This window comes from Equus przewalskii, unplaced genomic scaffold, assembly GCF_037783145.1.
Source record: "Equus przewalskii isolate Varuska unplaced genomic scaffold, EquPr2 ChrUn-13, whole genome shotgun sequence".
Lineage (NCBI taxonomy): Eukaryota > Metazoa > Chordata > Mammalia > Perissodactyla > Equidae > Equus > Equus przewalskii.
Window position 1 is genome coordinate 2176850 of NW_027228750.1, and position 19655 is coordinate 2196504.

Here is a 19655-nt window from a genome sequence, read left to right on the forward strand (position 1 = left end):
TAAAAAGATCTTTGCCCTGAAACCATACCTTTGCCTGTCTCTGATTTAAAACCTGTAAGAGGCCTTATCGTAAAACTAAGGACAGTCACCAAAACCTCATGAAGCTAGAAGGAAAAAAAAGTGTTTTCCACATAGTAAAAGAAATCTGAAGATGAAATTTGAAAAATTTGTGTTCCTGGTTTTCAATCTTTTGCATTTGTGTAGAATATTTTTGTAAGGTCAGTGCCCAGGACCAATCAGACTCTTGGAATAAAGTTTCTGGGTGCTGATTATTTTTCTTGTTTGTAGGTGTCGATAACTGTGGTCGCACAGTGATGGTGGTAGTTGGAAGAAACATTCCTGTAACGTTAATAGATATGGACAAGGTAAGCCCTAAAAAGGCTCTGTTTTACAAGTAATGTTGATTTAAAAAATAAGTAGGATATGAATTTGGAATCAGGGCTTGGAATATGAGATGAGGCAGAATCGTATATCTCTGGCAGAGCAGGAGCCCTAGTTCTGCAAGTCAGCTCGTATCATTTCCGTAAGTTAAGGGTTTGGTTTTGCTCTATAGGAGAAGCAGCAATACTGGAATGCCATAATATGATCTCCAAAAACACAGCTGCTTTGTTTAGGATATGACGTAACTGGCAAGTTTTGGTTGGAATCATTCTGTGTTATAATTGTACTAACCATCAAATTCTGCCTTTCTTGAAAAAAGAAAAATTTACTCTTGAGTATCTATCTGAAGAGAAGAAACCAGAGATGTAGTTAACCCGAGATGTCATGAGTCCATAATCCCTTCATTTGGAGACAAAGGACAGAACTAGATGATTCATAAAAGAAGAAATGGTGTTACTGGTAAATACAAATAAGAAAATATTCAAGCTGATTAGTAGTCCCAAAAAAGTGAATTAAAATGAGATATCTTTTTTCACCTTCGGAATTAGCCAGAACTTTTAAATAATAATCATTGTCATCAAAGATGAATTGAAACTATAAAAATGGTTACATCCATTGACTCAGTAATTCCATTCCTGAGAACTTTTACTAAGGAAATAATCTGAAGTGTGAAAGTAGCTATAGGCCCTGAAACTACCCAAAATGTAATACTCAGGCAAGAGACAAGTGAATCCACGGGATAAATGTGAAGATCTTCCTAGAACATCAGTTTTATTAGAAACTGACAGCAAAGGAGGAGAATCGCCTTAACTAATCAGTGATTCTTAACCATAGTAAAAAAATTACATACTTAAAAGTGTAAAAGTGACACAGAATTTTAAGGTAAAACAGTAGTGCAAGCAGATAATTGCTTCTGGGTAAGTCCTTAGACTCCTGGTCACTGGTGTTTGGGTAAAAGAAATTGTGAAAGCACTGGCCCTAGCATGTTACTCACAGGCTCATTTGTAACACAAAATTGTAACTTAAATTCCTAATAGGTGATTATTATGCATCCACAAGTGGAATGTTCTGTCACCCTTAAAAATTATGGTTGTAGAGGTATGTACTATAGAGAATGGTTTATGATGTATCAATTGGAGAAAACATGATACATTAAATTGTATATACACTGACCTTAATTTTTGTTTGTTTTTAAGCAGAAAGGTAAAAACTGGAAGTAAATATCTCAAAACAGATTTCATGGTTTTGGGGAGAATTTGTTTTCTATATTTTTCTGTCATGTGGCTATACTTCTTTATAATGAAAAAAAATTTAAGTTAAAAATGGGGAAGTTGAAGCTGAAAATGAGTATCTTAATTGCCCTGGGGAGGCCGTGGAGAGTGGATAGACAGAGAACCAGAAGCAATCTGCTAAGAGCAAAAATAATAATAAAGATACACACACACACACACACACACACACACACACACACACACACACAACCCGAAAAACTCAAGTGATACGAATTATATCGTTACTTTCTATTTGTGTTCATTTGTTTTGTGTTATTAATAGTCCGTATGACCTTCTCCTCATTAATAATGTGATTGATACCAATAAAAACAAATCACAGCATTTGATTTTGGTGTGCACTTTCATGGTGTTTTGGGTATTCATGATATATCATTTCATATAAAATAATGAACTATATTGTGAAGTCCAAACCAGGTAGCAACTGGAAAGACACTGTGTTTTCTTAGTGCCCTTCTCTGTCTGCCCTGGCAGCAGTTGGATCCTAATCCATGTTAATCCCGCTATTGATGCCAGGGACCCCCCTGAGGAGGAATTAGGCAACAGCCTGTTTGATAGTAATCCTTCAGTTGTTATCTCTTATCTTCCTCTTTGTCACTGTTTTTGGCTTCACCACTGGATCACACTGGCCCGGCTCATATTGTATCTCTGCTTTGTGTTTAATGTTTCTCTTAAATTTCATCCTTCTTGTAATGGAATATTTCTCTAACCAGTCTGGGTCACATTGAATTTGAGTCTTTCAGAGCCCTAGAAATGCTACCCAGCCCATTACTCTCGGCTGACTAAATCTGTTCTCATTTTCCTCATTCAGATCAACATTAAAGATGCCAAGAAAATTACCCCTCAAAATGAACCATGTAAGGCATCACTTATAATGACCTTTTATAGTAATTCTTCATTCCATGAGAGCCATGAGTCTTTATCTCAGTAGAGACTGCAAAGACTTTCATTGAATTCAAGCAGAAACTTCAAGAATAATTAAAAGTCTAGAAATTCTACTTATAATGATTTTGATATCATTATCCTAGGGAGGGAGAACCTGGTAGTTGACCAAAGAACTCTTGAGTATATGAAGAGTTATTTGAGAGGCTGGGGACTGATTGTTCTCCATCACTTAGAACATGGCAAAAAGGGATCCTACTGTAGCATTTATAAAAAGTATTAAACACTGGCATGATTGACCTTCCTGGAGATGTTTTTTTGCTGCTGCTTCTTCTCCCCAAAGCCCCCCAGTACATAGTTGTATATTCTAGCCGTAGGTCCTTCTAGTTCTGCTTCATGCGACGCTGCCTCAGCATGGCTTGATGAGCGGTGCTAGGTCCTTGCCCAGGATCCGAACTGGCGAAACCTTGGGCCGCCAAAGCAGAGTGCACGAACTTAACCACAGGGCTGGCCCCTGAAGATCTTTTATAGAGAATTGAACTTATTGGTCTGAGATGTCCATCTGCAGTGCCCAGGGCATAGATTAGATAAATCTTCTGAGTTTTTCCTATCTCTTGGCCTCTGTGAAGTAGACTACCATGCAAAATCATCTTTACCTTTGCTGCTCTTTTTCTCCTAGGCTCTCTTATATTTTATCCATGTAATGGATCACATTGCTGTGAAGGAATATGTATTAGTATATTTTCATACACTGACCAGCGAATACAATCACCTGGACTCTGACTTCCTGAAGAAACTCTACGACGTTGTTGATGTCAAGTTAGTTATTTTTATAGATTATGAAGGGGGGGAAATAGCTTCTTTCTCTCTTAATATTAAGCAATAGCAAACATTGCTATGTATTCTTTGAAAGGATATTTCATGTAACAAAGATATTTATCATGCATAAGTATTTTAATAATAGGAGACCCTCCTTAACTGCAGCTTATTTTGCATTTGAGTAAGTTCATATGTAAACTTTTTCCTGGTTTTAAACACCTTGAAAAAGGTTTGGGGTCATTTTATCAATCTTTGTACATAAAATAACAAAAATACTACCTTCGGTTTATAAGATGTGTTACACTTATCAAAATATATTTATTAACATTATTTCATTTGATCTAGTGACCCATGAGTTTGTTGATTCATAATCTGATCCCACAGATTCTAGTGTCATATTAAAAAGTGACACACAATAAGTTTGTCAAATATGAATTTACTTTGTCCTATCTGTAGATAGATAAATGTAGATATCGTCTACATTTGAAAGAAGGGAAAATATGGACATTCAGAAAGGTGAACTATACTGCCCAAGGTCTCACAACAGTAAATGCAGAACTTGGACTTGAACCCAGGCTACCAAGTTGGAGCCAGAAAGTTACTTTCATTAAACCATACTTCCCTTGAAGGGATAATGAAAATTTTAACCGGAGTATATATGACACCCCCCCCACCCCCCACAGCAAAGATAGAATGTTCTACTTTAAATTTTTTTCTCATTAATAGGTTTCCTAAGCAAAAGTAGCACTCTGTCCTCATGGTAGCTGTTTTGTTATTGGTAGCATCACATTATCTTTATGGATTGCATTGAAAAATCGGTATTACAATTAGTTTACAAAGAAGACAAATTACCATAAATTTCCAACTATCTTTCTCTCTTCCCATTAAATCTCTTCTTAATTAGGAATATTAAAGTTCTTATTACCTAGTAGACACCTTTTTAGCTTGCTCCAAATGTGGGTTATAAGTGTAAGGAAGCTTCACTCCACTGTAATTCTGCCTCTACCACTAACCAGCTCTTTAACTTTGAACAGGCCTCAACTGTGAAATGAAGAGTTTGTATTATTTCTCTGAGGTCCTCTCCAATTAACCTTATGTGACCCAGTAGTGACTAATAGGCTGTTGAAATAATTTCAGTCACATCTGGAGAGAGTAGACAGCATAGTGGATAAGAGCAGGATTCTGGAGCCATATTGCCTACGTTCAATTTATGGCTCTACCACTTGATAGCTGGGGGACTTTGGGAAGGTTAAAATAGAGACAATGTTAGTACTTAGCTCATAGAATTGTTATGAGAATTAAGTCTACAGCCTTGTACAATTTCTGGGACATAGTAAACTCTATATTTATTATTGTAATATGACCATTGAAACTTTCAGTTTCTAATTTTTGCTATAATTTTAAGTGATTTACTGTTGTTTAATTCATAACCTGATCCAAGAGACTCTAGCGTCATATAAAAAAGTGGTATACATTTTTTTGTTAAATATAATTTTACTTTGTTCTACTGGTAGGTGGTTCTATCATAGCCAAGAGAAACACTTATTATCTCCTATAAAACAGGTATTTTAAATAATAAAATGTTCTCCAAGTTATTTTTGACATTTCACCTAAAATTCAATATGTAAACTAGAGCTGATTACAAGAATTTTTTTTTCCTCTGTGAATGTATTTATATACACAAGCAAAGAATTAATTGTCCATAATGGTGACTGGTTTTAGGCATGACTTAAACTGATACTTTTTTTTTATTTTGAATCAGGTACAAGAGGAATTTGAAGGCTGTTTATTTTGTTCATCCAACATTTCGTTCAAAGGTACAGTATTTTTCTTTTTAGCTAAATCTTGAACTTAAGTGCACAGCATGTTAAAATATACTTCAACATCTTAATTCTTGCTTTCACCATTGTGACTGCTTATTTTTTTGTTTACCCTTCCTTTTTAAGTAATCTCGTGTTGGGGTTATAATGTTTTGATGTAACTCCAGTATCTTTGTAGGCAACCGTTACAAGCTGTTAGCCTCTCAGTCCTAGCCTCTTTGTGCTCATTGTTCATCTGGGCTTTGCTCATGCTGTTGGTACAGAATATCTTTTCCCTCCTCTGCTCATGGCTAACTCCTGTTTGTCCTTCAGATCTCAGCTTAACAATTACTTTCTATAGAAAACCTTCCCTAACCAATCCTGCAACTAGTAGGTACTCCTACATTGTACCCCCTTAAGATTTCATAGTCTTCTATCATCGTTTTATTTTTAATTCTGATTACTTGTTTAATTTTCTACCTTATATGTCAGCCTGCAAGATTCGTGAGAGCTAGACTATAGCTATTTTGCTCACAGTTATATCCCTCATATCTAATCCTACATCTTGACTACATCAAGACATCTAGTCCTTTGGTCCTTTTACTTTTTCTGAAAATGTCATCTTTTTTTTGTTTTTATTTTCTTTGCTGTCCAACCTGAAATTCGTGTTCCATCACTTCAATCGCTCTTGTTAATGCCTAAAATACCCTATGACTTCTCATCCTTTCATCACACTTGCCCATCAAAACCTGATTTGGAGATATTCCATCATTCTGCTTTCTTCCCTTCCGTATGTGAGTTGCTGAGCACTGATGGAGAAATCAGGGAGCTGTGTGAATCTGGGCTCCTCCGCAGACTCACGGGGCTTTCACTGGTAGAGGTCTTTTGATATTTCACTGGACCACTTCCCAGCAGGGCTCTCTGCTCTCCTGTTCCCCCAGCAGCTCCTCACTCCAACAAACGGCCTTGCCTTGTTCTTAACCAAGAACGTAGAAAACATCAATAAGGAAGTCCCTGTCTTTTCCTTCCCACCCCAAACTTACCTGCCATGTATTCCTATCATTGCCTCCTTTTTCTCTGTGACAAAAATGTGTTTCTTCTTAATGAAGGGCAGTCTCTACTTGTGCTCTGGATCCCATAGTAATAACAATAGCTAATGTTTTCTCAGCATTTACTATGTGCCAGTTCTTCCATGCGTTATCTCATTTAACCCTTATAATATATCTATGACTTAGTAGTATTATTCCCATTTTACAGACAATGAAATTAATGCTTAGGGAGATTAAATAACTTTTCTAAGATAGGCAACTAATAAGTAGCAAAGGGTAGATTTGAATCCAGGCATTTTAGTCTAGAGCCTGCACTCTTAACTACACAGTGTATTTCCATTTCCTCAGGAACCTCTCTGCGGCAATTATCCTTTCTCCTCTCCCATTTTTCCAGATTTAACTCTTCAACTTTTAAACATGCTAAAGCTTCCACTTCTGCCCTTTACAACCAGATTTTTTTTAGTGTAATCTATGTTCTGTGCTCACCATCTCCATTTTTTATACGCCTTAAATTACTTTGACTATAGCAACTAAAACTGCTCACACCAAAATCACTAATAATCTCTGTGTTACTAAATCCAGCAGACACTTTTCTGTCTTTTTATGACCTGTTTTCCCTACAGCCTTAAACGCAGTTGATCACTTCTTCCTTGAAACACTGTTTCTTGGCTTCTCTGACACTTACCTTGCCTAGTTTTTCTCCTGCTTCTAGATACTCCTCAGTCTCCTTTGCAGTCCCCTCTTTCTGTGCTCATCCTTTGAGTGCTAGGATTCCCAAATCCTTTGCCCTCTTCTTTCATTCTGTACCTATTTTCATTCCTGTGTCTTCAACAACTCTCCAGAATGTATGCAATTCCCAAATATGTGTCTCGGGAGGTAGTAAAGCCTAATGTTTAAAAGTATGGGTTTGAGATTCAGGTAATTTAGGTTCTCTTCCCAGCTCCTCCAATTACCAACTTATCATCTCAGGCAAGTTATCTAACCTCTCTGTGCTTAATTTCATTTTCTATAAAATGGGAATAATAATAGTAGCTACCTTGTAGGGCTGTTGGAAGAATGAAATTAGTTAATACATGTAAGATGCTTAAAACATTACCTAACATATAATAAACACTCGGTAAATGTTAACTGTCTTCATTGTCATCATTATCATCATTCCTGTGTTTAGACCTGCATGTTAAACTGCTATATATCTTCACTTAGATGTCTTACAGACCCCAGAAGTTCAACATTTTTAAAACAGAACTACTTGTGTCTTCCTCCCCACTCGCTTCCCTCCCCACAAACTGCTTTTTATATTCCCTATCTCAGTAAATGGGACCACTGCCTACCCAGGAAACAGGGAGGCATCCTTGGATCCCTTCTCTACCTCACCTCTCACCATATTGCGTCAATTCTGTGTGCTTACTATTGTCCAAATCCATGCCTGTGTCTTTAGTCCCACTGCCCCTACTTTAGTTCATCCTACCATCATCTTTTACCTGAAAGGATACAGCTTCCTCCTAATCAATATTCACATTATGCTGCCTCCAGTATAGCACTGTTCCTAGTGCCTTCAGGCCTGTCTAGTGAAATTTTCTTACAATGTTAATATAAGAAGCCTAAAATATTTACAATAGGGACCTTTGCAAAAGTTTGCCTGCCCTGGTCTAGGCAAAAAAAAAAAAAAATCTGAATATATCAGTGGGGTTTGGAGAAAAACTGACTTATCTGGGCATAACAACCCAGGATTTAGTGATTCATTAGATGAGTAGGGGTGAGAGAAAGGACTGTGTCATCATGACTCCCAGGTGTCATAAGATGTAGGGATCATTGTTTAGGATATAAATTTGAGTCACCATTAAGTAAATAGAGCTTTAACTCTTTAAATGTGTTAATGAATAAAATCACAGAGAGACGTAGAAGAAAGAGGACAACTAAAGACACAGCCCTGAGATCAGGGAAGGAGACCAAGAAGAAGTAATCTAAAAATCAGCAGGAGAACCAAGATTGGCTAATGCTGTGGGAGCCAGTGGATGGGAAAACATCAAAGACAGTAGAAATAGTCATTATTTTAAAACACTGTAGAGAAATTAAGTAAGATAAGTAGTGTAAAATCCTTGTTATGCTTCATAATTAAGAGATGAATGAAGACATCAGTGAGAGAATGTTTTCCACTTTGGGATTGCTCATTGTTAGAGAATTGTTGAGTTTCTCTTCCAAATACCATTTTTAAAATTTGCATGAAGTATTTTAAGTAATTCTTTTAAAACTTGCAAATTTCCATTTGGTCCCTCCGTGTTAGAACAGCACAGTAAGTGCTAATTAAATGCTTATGGGAACACTGCTTGGCCAAGCTAAGGAAGCAACAACAGAAGCATAGTGTGAGAACAGTCACACGAAGGGCTTTTTCTACTCTTTGTTCAGTTAAGTTCTGATTACATGGTCTTATCAGATAATGTATATTATTAACTTTCCCACTATTTTGTTATGCTCCGTGGGTGGCTGATTTTTTCTTTCTATAGCACTTAAGGAAGTAGTACTTGACTGTTTCCCAAAATCTCATCATTCATTTATTTTTTGTTCATCCAATAGCTACTGAAATTTTTTCTTTATTGGAGACAAACAGAATAATTAGCTTGGTCTTTAGTATGTCTTTGCAAGAATGTCTGTATTCCCCACTTCTATTCAGTATTGTCCTGGGGGTTCTAGACAGTGTAATATGGCAAGAAAAAGAAATGAAATGCATCTAGATTTAGAAAGGAGTAAATAAAACTGTCTTTATTCACAGATGACATGATTATCTATGTAGAAAACCCTATGGTATCCTCAGAAAAGCTACTAATGAGTAAGTTTTATCAAGGTTTCGGGATTTAAGATCAATATTCAAAAATTAGTTGTATACATTAGCAGCAGACAGTCAAATTGAAATTTTAAAAGCAATGTAATTTTCACTAGCATCAAAAATATTAAATTCTTAGGGATAAATATGACAAAAGATGTGAAAGACTTGTATACTGTACAAGTGGTGTATACTGCAAAACATTGATGAGAGAAATTAAAGGAGTCCTAAATAAATCGAGATATATACTGTATTTGTGGATTGGAAGACTTAATGTTGTAAATTGTCAGTTCTTACTAAATCTATCAATTCAATTCATTCCCAACCAAAATTTCAGCAAGCTTTTTTGTAGCAAAATCCAAAGAATCTAAAATAGCCAAACCAACTTTGGAAAAGAAGAACAAAGTTGAAGGACCAACACTCCCTGCTTTCCAAGCTTGTTCTAAAGCTACAGTGCTCAAGACAGTGAGGTATCAGCACAGACAGATCAGTGGATCAGAATAGAGAATCCAGAAATTAGACTCGTGTATATATAGATAACTGATTTTTCTTTTTTATTCCTAGTCTGTTTTGTAAATCTATAGACATGATTTACAGAGATTTTCCTTTTTTTTTTTTTTGCTGGGAAAGATTCACCCTGAGCTAGCATCTGTTGCCAAGCTTCCTGTTTTAGGTGAGCCACTACCATAGCATGGCTACTGACAGGCAAGTGGTGTAGTTCCACACCTGGAAACCAAACCTAGGCTGCTGAAGCAGAGCATGCCAAACTTTAACCGCTAAGCCATCAGGGCTGGCTCTGGATAACTGATTGTTTACAAAAGTGCAAAGTCAGATCCATGGAAAAAGGATAGTCTGTTCAACAAACCATACGGGAACAATTGGATGTCCACACACAAAAAAAATGAACTTTGACCCATATTTTGTATCACATACAAAAATTAACTGAAAATGGATCAAAGACCTAAATGTAAAATGTAAGACTGTTAAACTTCTGGAAGAAAATGAAGGAGAAAAAGCTTTGTAACCTTGAGTAAAGCAAAGATTTTTTTAGATACACCACCAAAAACATGATTCATAAGAGAAATTGGACTTCATCAAAATTAAAACTTCTGCCCTTTTAAAAATAATTAAGAGAATGAGAAGACAAGCCACAGCCTGAGAGAAAAATCTTTTTTAATAAAGCATTTATCTGATACAGGACTTGTCTTTAGAATATATGAAGAAATCTCAAAAATCAATAATAAAGAAACAACTCAATTTAGAAATGGGCAAAAGATGTGTGCAGACGCTTCACCACAGAGGATATACAGATGGCAAATAAGCACATGAAAAGATGTTCAGTGTGATTACTCATTAGGAAAGTGCAAATTAAACCAAAATGAGCTATCATTATGGCTAAAATTTAGAAGACTGTCCATACCAAATATTGGTGAGAATGTGGAAGAACTGGAACTCTCCTACAGTGCTGATCAAAATATAAAACGTTACAGAATCTTTGGGACACAATTGGGCAATTCATTTAAAGAGTTAAACTTATACCTACTATGTGATCCAGCCATTCCACTCCTAGGTATTTACCCAACACAAATGAAAATATATCCATACAAAGACTTGTGCACAAATGCTAATAGCAGCTTTATTTGTTATAGACAAAAACTAAAAACAACCCATATGCCCATCACTGGAGGAAGTGAAAACCAACCTGTGATGTATCGATACAATAGAAACTACTAAGCAGTAAAAGAGAATGACCTATTGATATATGCAATAACATGAATGAGTCTCAAAATAATTATACTGAAAAAGAAGCCAGACAAAAAAATGTGTACATACTGTATGATTTCATTCATATAAAATTCTAGGGAATATAAACTAATGTATAATTGCAGAAAGCAGAGCAGTGGTTACCTGTGGACAGGGAGGAGAGGTGGGAGGGAAGAGTTACAGAGGGCCCTGAGAACCTTTGGGAGTGGTGGGTATGTTCATTTTCTTGATTGTGATGATGGTTTCATGGGTGTATACATGTCAGAACTTATCAAACTGTATACTTTAAATATGTGCAGTTTATTGTATGTCAGTTATATCTTAGTTACTGTTTTTTGAAAAACTGCAATGAGATAGCACTACACTGTCACCAGAATGCTAAGATTTAAAAAACTGGCAATGCCAAATATTGCCAATGAAGTGGAGCAACTGAATTTTCCTACCTCATAAGTGAGAATGGGAAATTGTGCAACTGCTTTGAAAAAAATTATAACAATTTCTTATAAATTAAATATATCCCTAGTCTGTGACCCAGCAGTTCCACTGCTAGAGATTTACCCAAGTGAAATGAAAACATATGCACGTAGAAAGACTTCTACAAGAATGTTCATAGCAGCTTTAGGCATAGCAGCCAAAGACTGGAAACAGCCCAGGTGTCCATCAATAGGCTTACGAATATTAAACTCTGGTATATTCTTGTAATTGAATATTTCTTGGCAATAAAAGAGAACCTGCTACTGATACAACAGCATGGAATAATCTTAAAAACATTATGCTGAGTGAAAGAAGCCTTACATAAGAGAGTCATACTGTATGATTCCATTTATATGAGATCCTAGAGCAGGCAAAACTAATCCATGGTAAAAAAAAAACAAAAAACAAAAAACAGTGTTTGCCTTTGAGGAGAAGGGCATGAGGGAAGAGGAGCATGATGGAACTTTCTGGGGTGCTGAAAATGTTTTATATCTTAATAGGAGTTTTGCTTATACAAGTGTGTGCATTTGTCTAAACAGCAAAAGTGCACTTGAAATCTGTGCATTTCATCAAATGTAAATTTATAACAAACTGAACAGACGTTGAACTCTAGTTAAATATCTGAATATCGTATTTGGGGAAAATTTAATGATGTCTGCAGGATACTTTGAAATGCAGCAAAAAAGTAAGGTGGATTAATAGATGGTTAGAGGGATGGATAGGTATGTGATAAAGAAAACATAAAGAAAATGTTAACAGTTGTCTGAATGGTGGCTATACTGGTTCACTGTAAAATTATTTCACCTTTAGTGAATGTTTGAACATTTTCATAATTTTTTTGATGGAAAAAACATTTTTTGTTTTACCTTTCTCACAAATTCAGACTTGTAAGAAGAGTGTTCCTTTGTACCAGACTTATGCGAATATGTAGCCAGTGTTTGCTAAGATCTGACTTTAACCCCTACTCCCCCTCACTAGAGAGTCAATAAATAGCTATCCTTCCTGTGACGTCAGTGGATAAACATTACCAGAAATGTCAGTGTTGGAGCCATTAGCCTTGGCTGTCACACCATTGGAATTGCTTCAGAGAGATGTCAGTGCAAATGGCAGGTTGGGCAAAGGCTAAAGACCTGATGTATAAAGTGAAAACCATTTATGTTACTTTCTGTAATAGTTTGGGATGGGGAAATGAGGTAGGATTGAGAGAATAAAACCCATGTGTAATGAAATCCACCATTATTTTATATTAAGCCAAAAACTGTAAATGGAGTGTTTGTAGTTATAAAATAAGGAGATGAAATCGAGGGATAATAAAGCAATCGAATCACACTGTTTTGATTTCCATACTCCTCAGATCTTTTCCAGACCACTCCACCCAAAGTGGATAAATAAATTGTGATAATAAGTTAACTACTCGTATAAATCACTGCTCTTTTTCTTCTTTGAAGTTTACTAATAGAATGCAAACTAGTAGAATTTAAACCCACTGTTGATTCTGGCTCTAGGAGATTACTTGAGTGCACATGTGTGCAAACAATGTTTTCCTGGTTTATATTGTTTTGTGATTTTGTGTTCTTGGCTTTCCGTTTGTGAATAATTGAATGAAATAATTTCTAACGTTCACAAAATATCACAGCAGTCCTTTTTCAAATTTTTGATTTTCTTCAGTTTTTTAAAATAGTAGATACTGAGTAATGCAAGTTTACCAAAAAAAATGTGTATTTATGATTTGTGTTATAAATAATTGAAAATTAAAAGCTAAGATATGTAAAACTAAAATGGGGAAAAGTGAAGACAATGCTCTTGAGTCTCTGTGAACAGAAAACTTTTAACTGCGTTTCCACTTCTGTCTACTTGAGTAGTTTTCTCTTGCTGATACCTGGACGATGTAAAGGAGGTAATGAGAGAAAACGCCCCAGAGAAGTGTGTTTCTCTTTCAAAGATCGTTTGCCTAAAATCACTGCCTGTTCCTTCCCAACCCAACTTTCTTTGAATTTACCGCCGCTACCACCTCCACGTCAGTATGGTGTAGCATAGTCAAGAGTCCCTTCATAGAATTGTATGATTAAGAGGGACCTTAAAAATCATTTAAGTCTTACTTGCTCATTTTATAGATGAAGAAACTGAGGCCCAGATTGAAGTACAATTTATTTTTATTGTGAAATGAAGGAATATTAGATCATCCCTAATAAAGTAATAATTCCAGAAACTTTTATTTCTCCATTTGCTAGTTCTTTCAACACGTACTGAATTCCTTACTTTATGTGTTAAGCATTAATTAGACCCTGTGAAATGATATTGAATAAGACAGTCTCCAAATTGGGGAGTTTACAGTCTATTTAGAGAATCAGATAATACAGTACAGAATGTTAATTATGCAATAATATGAGTAAACAGTATGTTGGAACACTTAGAAGGAAGCTCCTTTTGCAGCTTTGAGTGGAGAGTGGTCAAAGAAAGCTTCCTCACTGAGGTGAATTCTGATCTGAACTCCGAAGGACAATTGGCTAGGCAAAGAATTAAGGAAAAGAATGTCAAGACTAGAAAAGCATGTAAAAAGGTCCCGAGGTAAGAGACAGTGGCACAGAAATTCCCTGGGTAGTCTCTTGTAGCTCTGTAATTCCATACCTTTTCCAAGTATCACAGCTGCATGCATATAATAGGTATTCATGTGTTTCTTTGGGCCATTCATAGTACTGATTACATTTTGCCTTAGGTAGTTGTTATTCTTGTGCATATAATCCTGTTTCTGCCAGAATCTAAGCCCGCTTTAGAGGAATGCCCATATCATTGTTACCCTCAATCATCTACAGCTGTGCAGAATGGACATATTAGAGGGCCAGTAGATGTTTAACTCCTTGCACAAATGTATCTTCTAATACATTCTTGTATCATCCTAACACAGTCTCCTTATTTTCTTCAGCTCTTTCTAGAATCTCTGATATCTCCATGGTCTCTCCAAAGCTCTTAGTAGTTTACCAGCTACCTCTGTAGCTGGTTGTAGAGCTCCTAGTCTGGAATTTTCACTAATCTATTTTTCAGAAGTTTGTGTCAATTAGATATATAATAGCATGTGCTTTAAAAAAATGTGATGTAAAAAACTGATTTGAGGTATGTAATTAAGTGTTTGATTTAAATTAACTCTATTCTAGCAAAGCCAAGTGTCTTCCTCCTCCCCCAAATAACCCTGGTAAGATGGGAGGGGAGAGGGTAATGTTAGTATTTGAGACCTTATACCAGTCATTGGTAGTGGAGCCAAAATAGAGTAGTGACCCAAGCCATTAAAATCGTTATGAAATAGGCCTTAACTTTATTCATTCATTCTTTATCAAATACTTGAGATGTATGGTTCTGTCTGTACCTTCTAAAACTTTAGACTATTATTCTGTAATTGTCTGCCAAGTACTAGGTAAATTATAGAATTGAACATAAGTAACTGAAATACTAATGCTATAAATGAAATTTAAACATAAGGTTATATGAATTTAAAAGGGGATAATCTGTTTAGAGCTATAAGGGAGAAATAATGGTGGAGTCTGAAATAATGAGTCTCTGTCAAAGTCTGGAAGTTTGGATAGGATTCTGATAGAGATAAGTTTGTTCAGTGTTGTCTGTTATTCCATGCCTTTTCTCATAAGTACATATGAAGAAAGAATGTTGTGTTAGGGACCTGGAATATGTGAAAGGCTTGGAACAACCACTGAAGAATGTGATAAAGTGTCAAAGAGAAATTAACAGTGATTGGCATTAGTGGCAAGTGCCCAAAGTGCCATGTATTGATAATGCACCCAGTTAGACATTTGGAGTGTACTGTGTCAGTGCACTGAGAATTCATATGCACATATTACCAAATAAAATGAGGATAGCAACAATATTGTACCTACCTCATAGAACTATTCTGTAAGCTGTTGGTAAACATGACTAATGTGATTGCCAGTTTAGATCGATGAACAATAAAATGTAAGTTCCAGCTATTACCTAGTTGATGTCAGTATTGTTTGCTATCAACTGTTCTCTCTTTTGGGAACCAACAAATTTTGCAGACCAGGTTTTATAGAGGGATTGCATGTTGTAATGTGAAGTGAGCAAAGGTGGCTCCACATCCACAGACTACTCTTTTTGATTGACTGAAAGAGACTGCATGCCGAGTGTCAACTGAAAAATAAATGTCTCAAATATTGGCAAAAGTTTTCTTTTCAGTCTCATTTGAAAAAATGAAGAGTTGCTGAGATCTGGAAATGTTAGCCGTGTGCAGAGTACCAGTAAATCAGTTACTCTGCCAAATGCACTGTTTTTGACTGCATCCCACAGTAAGAAGAGTATATTGCATCACAACACACTGCATGTGTAGTAGCGTATAGACACAGAACAGAAGCAAAAGCTTCATGAAACAAAGCTCATCCTTACTACATTCACAAGTAATTGTTACCTGAATGTGTCTCCTTTTTTTGCTATTGTTTGTATGCTATTCATAATCCACTAAACTGCATAATTCACTGATGAACTATAACCTGCACTTTGAAAAACACTGCTTATTGCAAGATTTTTCTGACATCAATTTCAATTTTGAAATATAGTTTTTATATAGTATAAATTTTCAAAATCATGTTTGTATTTCTAACTCTGGCCACTGGCTTAAATTATTTTTCTCTTCTGTTAATCAGGTATCAACATGGTTTTTTACCACCTTTTCTGTCTCAGGACTGAAGGACAAAATCCACCATGTGGACAGCCTCCACCAGCTCTTTTCTGCCATATCACCAGAACAGATTGACTTTCCTCCTTTTGTCCTTGAATATGATGCCAGGGTAAGAAGTACCAGGAGTTTCCCTTACCTGGTGTAGTATCTTAACTATGCTATAGGGCAGTGCTTGTGAGCACAACATCCTTTCATTATAAGATGATATTAATCCAATTAGTAAACTTGATAGTATCATTTAACATTCTTTTCCTACAGTAACTTTAGGAAAATGCATCATCCTGAGAGGGCTTTTTCCCCAGTAAATTTTTCAGTGGGAGATTTTTCTGTTGTCGATTTGAAGCCCATCCTTGCTTGTATTGTCAGCTTTCTGCTACCTTTGAAACATACCTGTGCCTAATTTTCTTAAGATTGAATGGCTTTTCATCTATATAAATAAAGCCAGAGGAGTCTATTGGTGTCTGACATTTTCAGCATTAATTGTAAATATGGTACCCTATCTTAGTAGTCTTTACCCTACTAAAAGTTTCATTTTGCTAGAATTTGTATAATGTTTTTAAGAGCATCAACTAACAATATTAGTATTATTACTTATGGATGCATTTATGAATCTATTACACACTTATAAAGAGCTACTCTTGAATTTCATCCAAGTTCTAGTCCATTGTGTTTATTCACACTATCACTTTAGTAGTTGGAAAAAAAAGTAACATGCTTGGGCCAAAGATCATCAATCTTCTTATTTAATTGTTGCTGATTACATATCTTTATGCATGAATCAGGGAATATATTTGAAGGTTATATTAAGTTTGAAATGAATTATTTCCTAATTATTGTACAACATGTATACAGTAAAATAAATATCCTACAAGACATTTTCTCTCTAACATTTCTCTAACTTCAGCTATGATTTCTGTTCCCCTTTATGTGAAGAACAAACTATTTAATGTGTTCTAATTTCATGTTTGGCTTTTGCACAGAGAGGATTTGTAATTGAAGCAACTGTATCATACATACAAAGGTTGTTGAATATATGGGAGAAGAAAAAAGAACATCAGTTTGTATTTATTGCAGATTACTGGAGTAGCAAATGGCTTTACTGTTATTCTTTCCAACTGTACATCACTTTTCTTAATATTTAAAAAAAAAATGGATAGCAGGAAATGTGAAAAGCACTAAAAGACATTTTGATACCAAAAATTTGGAATGACATTTCAAAGCTAGTGTCTGGATTTTTAATTTATTTTCTGGGGTAGAAATGTACAAGTTGGGTTGTATGGATTAGAAAACCCAAAGGACCATTTTTTAAGCTAACTCATTTTCTGTATACCTAAGGATCTATAAAGCAGGCTTTGATTAGACATCAACACCATACTCAAGCTTGGTTTTGTTTTTTTGTTTCGTTTGATTTAGGTTTTGTTATGTTTTATGTATCAGATACAGGCTTAATGAATAATGTGATTAGTGAAAATTAAATAAAAATAACCTATAATCTAACACTTGGGTCATTGGATCATCTCTCTGTACCTGTACTAGAGAGCTTTCTAAAATTGAGATATTAGAGCATCCATATATAAGGGCAAAAGAGAAGAATAAAAAGAGAGAATAAACAAAAGAAGGTGTCAGGAGATGGTGTGGAAAGGGCCGGCAGAGGGCTGATCACTAGATGCTGAGCTTTACATGTTATGCTGCAGTACTTTGGCTTTGTAGTCACTGGGGAGTGTTCTGCAAGAAGAATGCCCATTATATTCCGGTTTAGAAAGATGGCTAAAGAGACAGCATAGAGAAGGCCTAGAGAAGGGTAAGACTATAGTCAAGGAGACAAGTGAGAGGCTATTAGAGAAGACCGGAGGAGAAGTGAGACTAGAACTAGGGCAGTGGTAGTAATAAGGGCAAGGATTTGAAGACCTTAGAGATATTTAGAAATGGACATTTTAGGAAATAAAATCCACAGCATTTGGTGACTGAGTAGCCCCAAGGGGGGATGAAGGAGGAAAGATGCCTAAGGTGACTACCAGTTTCTGCTTTGAGAGACTTGGTGGATGGTTTTGCTGCCACTGCGGAGTGGCAGTTTGGAGGAAAAGCACTAGGGGGCTTGGAGAGAAGAGACAGGCGATGTGGTCAGTTTCTGACACATCAGGTTTGAGGTGCTTCATGGGGTGTTGAGGTGGAGGTCCAATAGTGGTTGGATATTACCTTGTAAGGAAACATTTTCCTTTGTTAAGAAGAATTGAAGATACAATTACAGAAAAGGAAATGAGTATAGAGTTAGTTAATTTTATTGTCATGTTCAATTGTGCTTTGCACATAGTAGGTTCTTTATTTGGTGAAGGTATAATTTGATGTTGGCTGTTGGCAAGTTTCAGTGGGCTTCTGTTTTTCTGAGTTTTATGTGGCTTAGAATAGTGACATAAGTTTCACAGGATTAAAAGATAACTTTGAAGTCAATTAGAAGGTAATTTTTATCTATATAGATCAAAATCGTACTGAGACCATTTCAGAAGGGGTACTAGTCAGCATTCTTATAACTATAGTCAAAGAAGAGAGTATATAAATTTACCTGGTAACAATTCTTCAAAGTTCTATAATTGTTTCCAGAAATAGAGAAAATACTTGATTGCTCAGCAGTCTCTTGCACAGTGTGAGACTAATATAAAAAGCTCTGTTTCATAGCATTAAGAATTAGATTTGCCCTTCTTACTTTATCACAATTTAATATAGATATGAGAAACCTAGAAAAATATGGTAGTGGAATGGAATGGAGAAATCTTAAAGATGGATAGTGAACCATTTCTTTTCAGATGAACTTCAGAACAGATTTATGTCTTCAAGCATGTTTCTGAAGCATGGCTTCCATGTATATTGAGGATATGGGAGTGGTTAGTATAACAGATTTTGATGGGAAATTCTAAAATACCAAAAGAAAAAATTTTTATTATTTTTTTTCAAGTATCCTGAAATGTAGCCAGTCCTACTATTTGTTTGTTTTGTTTTGTTTTGTTTTGAGGAAGATTAGCCCTGAACTAACTACTGCCAATCCCCCTCTTTTTGCTGAGGAAGACTGGACCTGAGCTAACATCCATGCCCATCTTCCTCTACTTTATATGTGGGACGCCTACCAGAGAATGGCTTTTGCCAAGTGGTGCCATGTCGGCACCGGGATCTGAAACTGGCGAACCCTGGGCCGCCAAGAACCGAAACGTGCGAACTTAACCGCTGCGCCACCAGGCTGACCCCTACTATTTGTTTCTACCTAAATTTACTTTTTGAATCTTTTTGATACTTGGTCAGATTTATAATCAGAAAGTAAGTTTTTCTAGATATCCCCTTGTTTCCTAGTTATGGTCCCAAGATCAGTTCCTGCTCCAGAGCGTGTGCTCTGAAGAATGGCAGATTCCCTAAGTCACTCAGATAACATTTAACTGCCTACTCTGTTCAAGACTGGATAGATTTAATGCTCTGTAATAACTATATTGTAAATACACCATAAAGCAATGCTATTTCCATCTTACCTCTCATTCTCATTCCTAACTATTATTTTACATTAATGCTAAGCATTTTCTGCTTGTGGTTTCCTGAAAAACAAGTTATTTATCAAAGAAATACTTTCCTTAAGAAATGAATCTGATGTCTCGTAAATCAAATCTAGTGTTCAGCCACCAAAAGTTAACTGTCTT

General features: G+C 35.8%; 1 protein-coding gene across 7 annotated transcripts in view; it reads left to right on the forward strand.

Annotated features, from left to right (window-relative positions):
* The window catches only part of GDAP2 (ganglioside induced differentiation associated protein 2), a 71469-nt gene that overhangs the window by 45071 nt on the left and 6743 nt on the right, over positions 1-19655 (forward strand). For 4 of the 7 annotated variants that reach the window (XM_070607667.1, XM_070607668.1, XM_008526616.2 and 1 more), the window contains exons 10-13: positions 289-365; positions 3233-3372; positions 5135-5189; positions 15944-16087. In XM_070607667.1, coding sequence (XP_070463768.1) covers positions 289-365; positions 3233-3372; positions 5135-5189; positions 15944-16087 — 416 coding nt within the window. The remainder of the gene's footprint in view (positions 1-288; positions 366-3232; positions 3373-5134; positions 5190-15943; positions 16088-19655) is intronic. The other 3 variants (XM_070607670.1, XM_070607669.1, XM_008526618.2) reach the window with 1 other exon arrangement.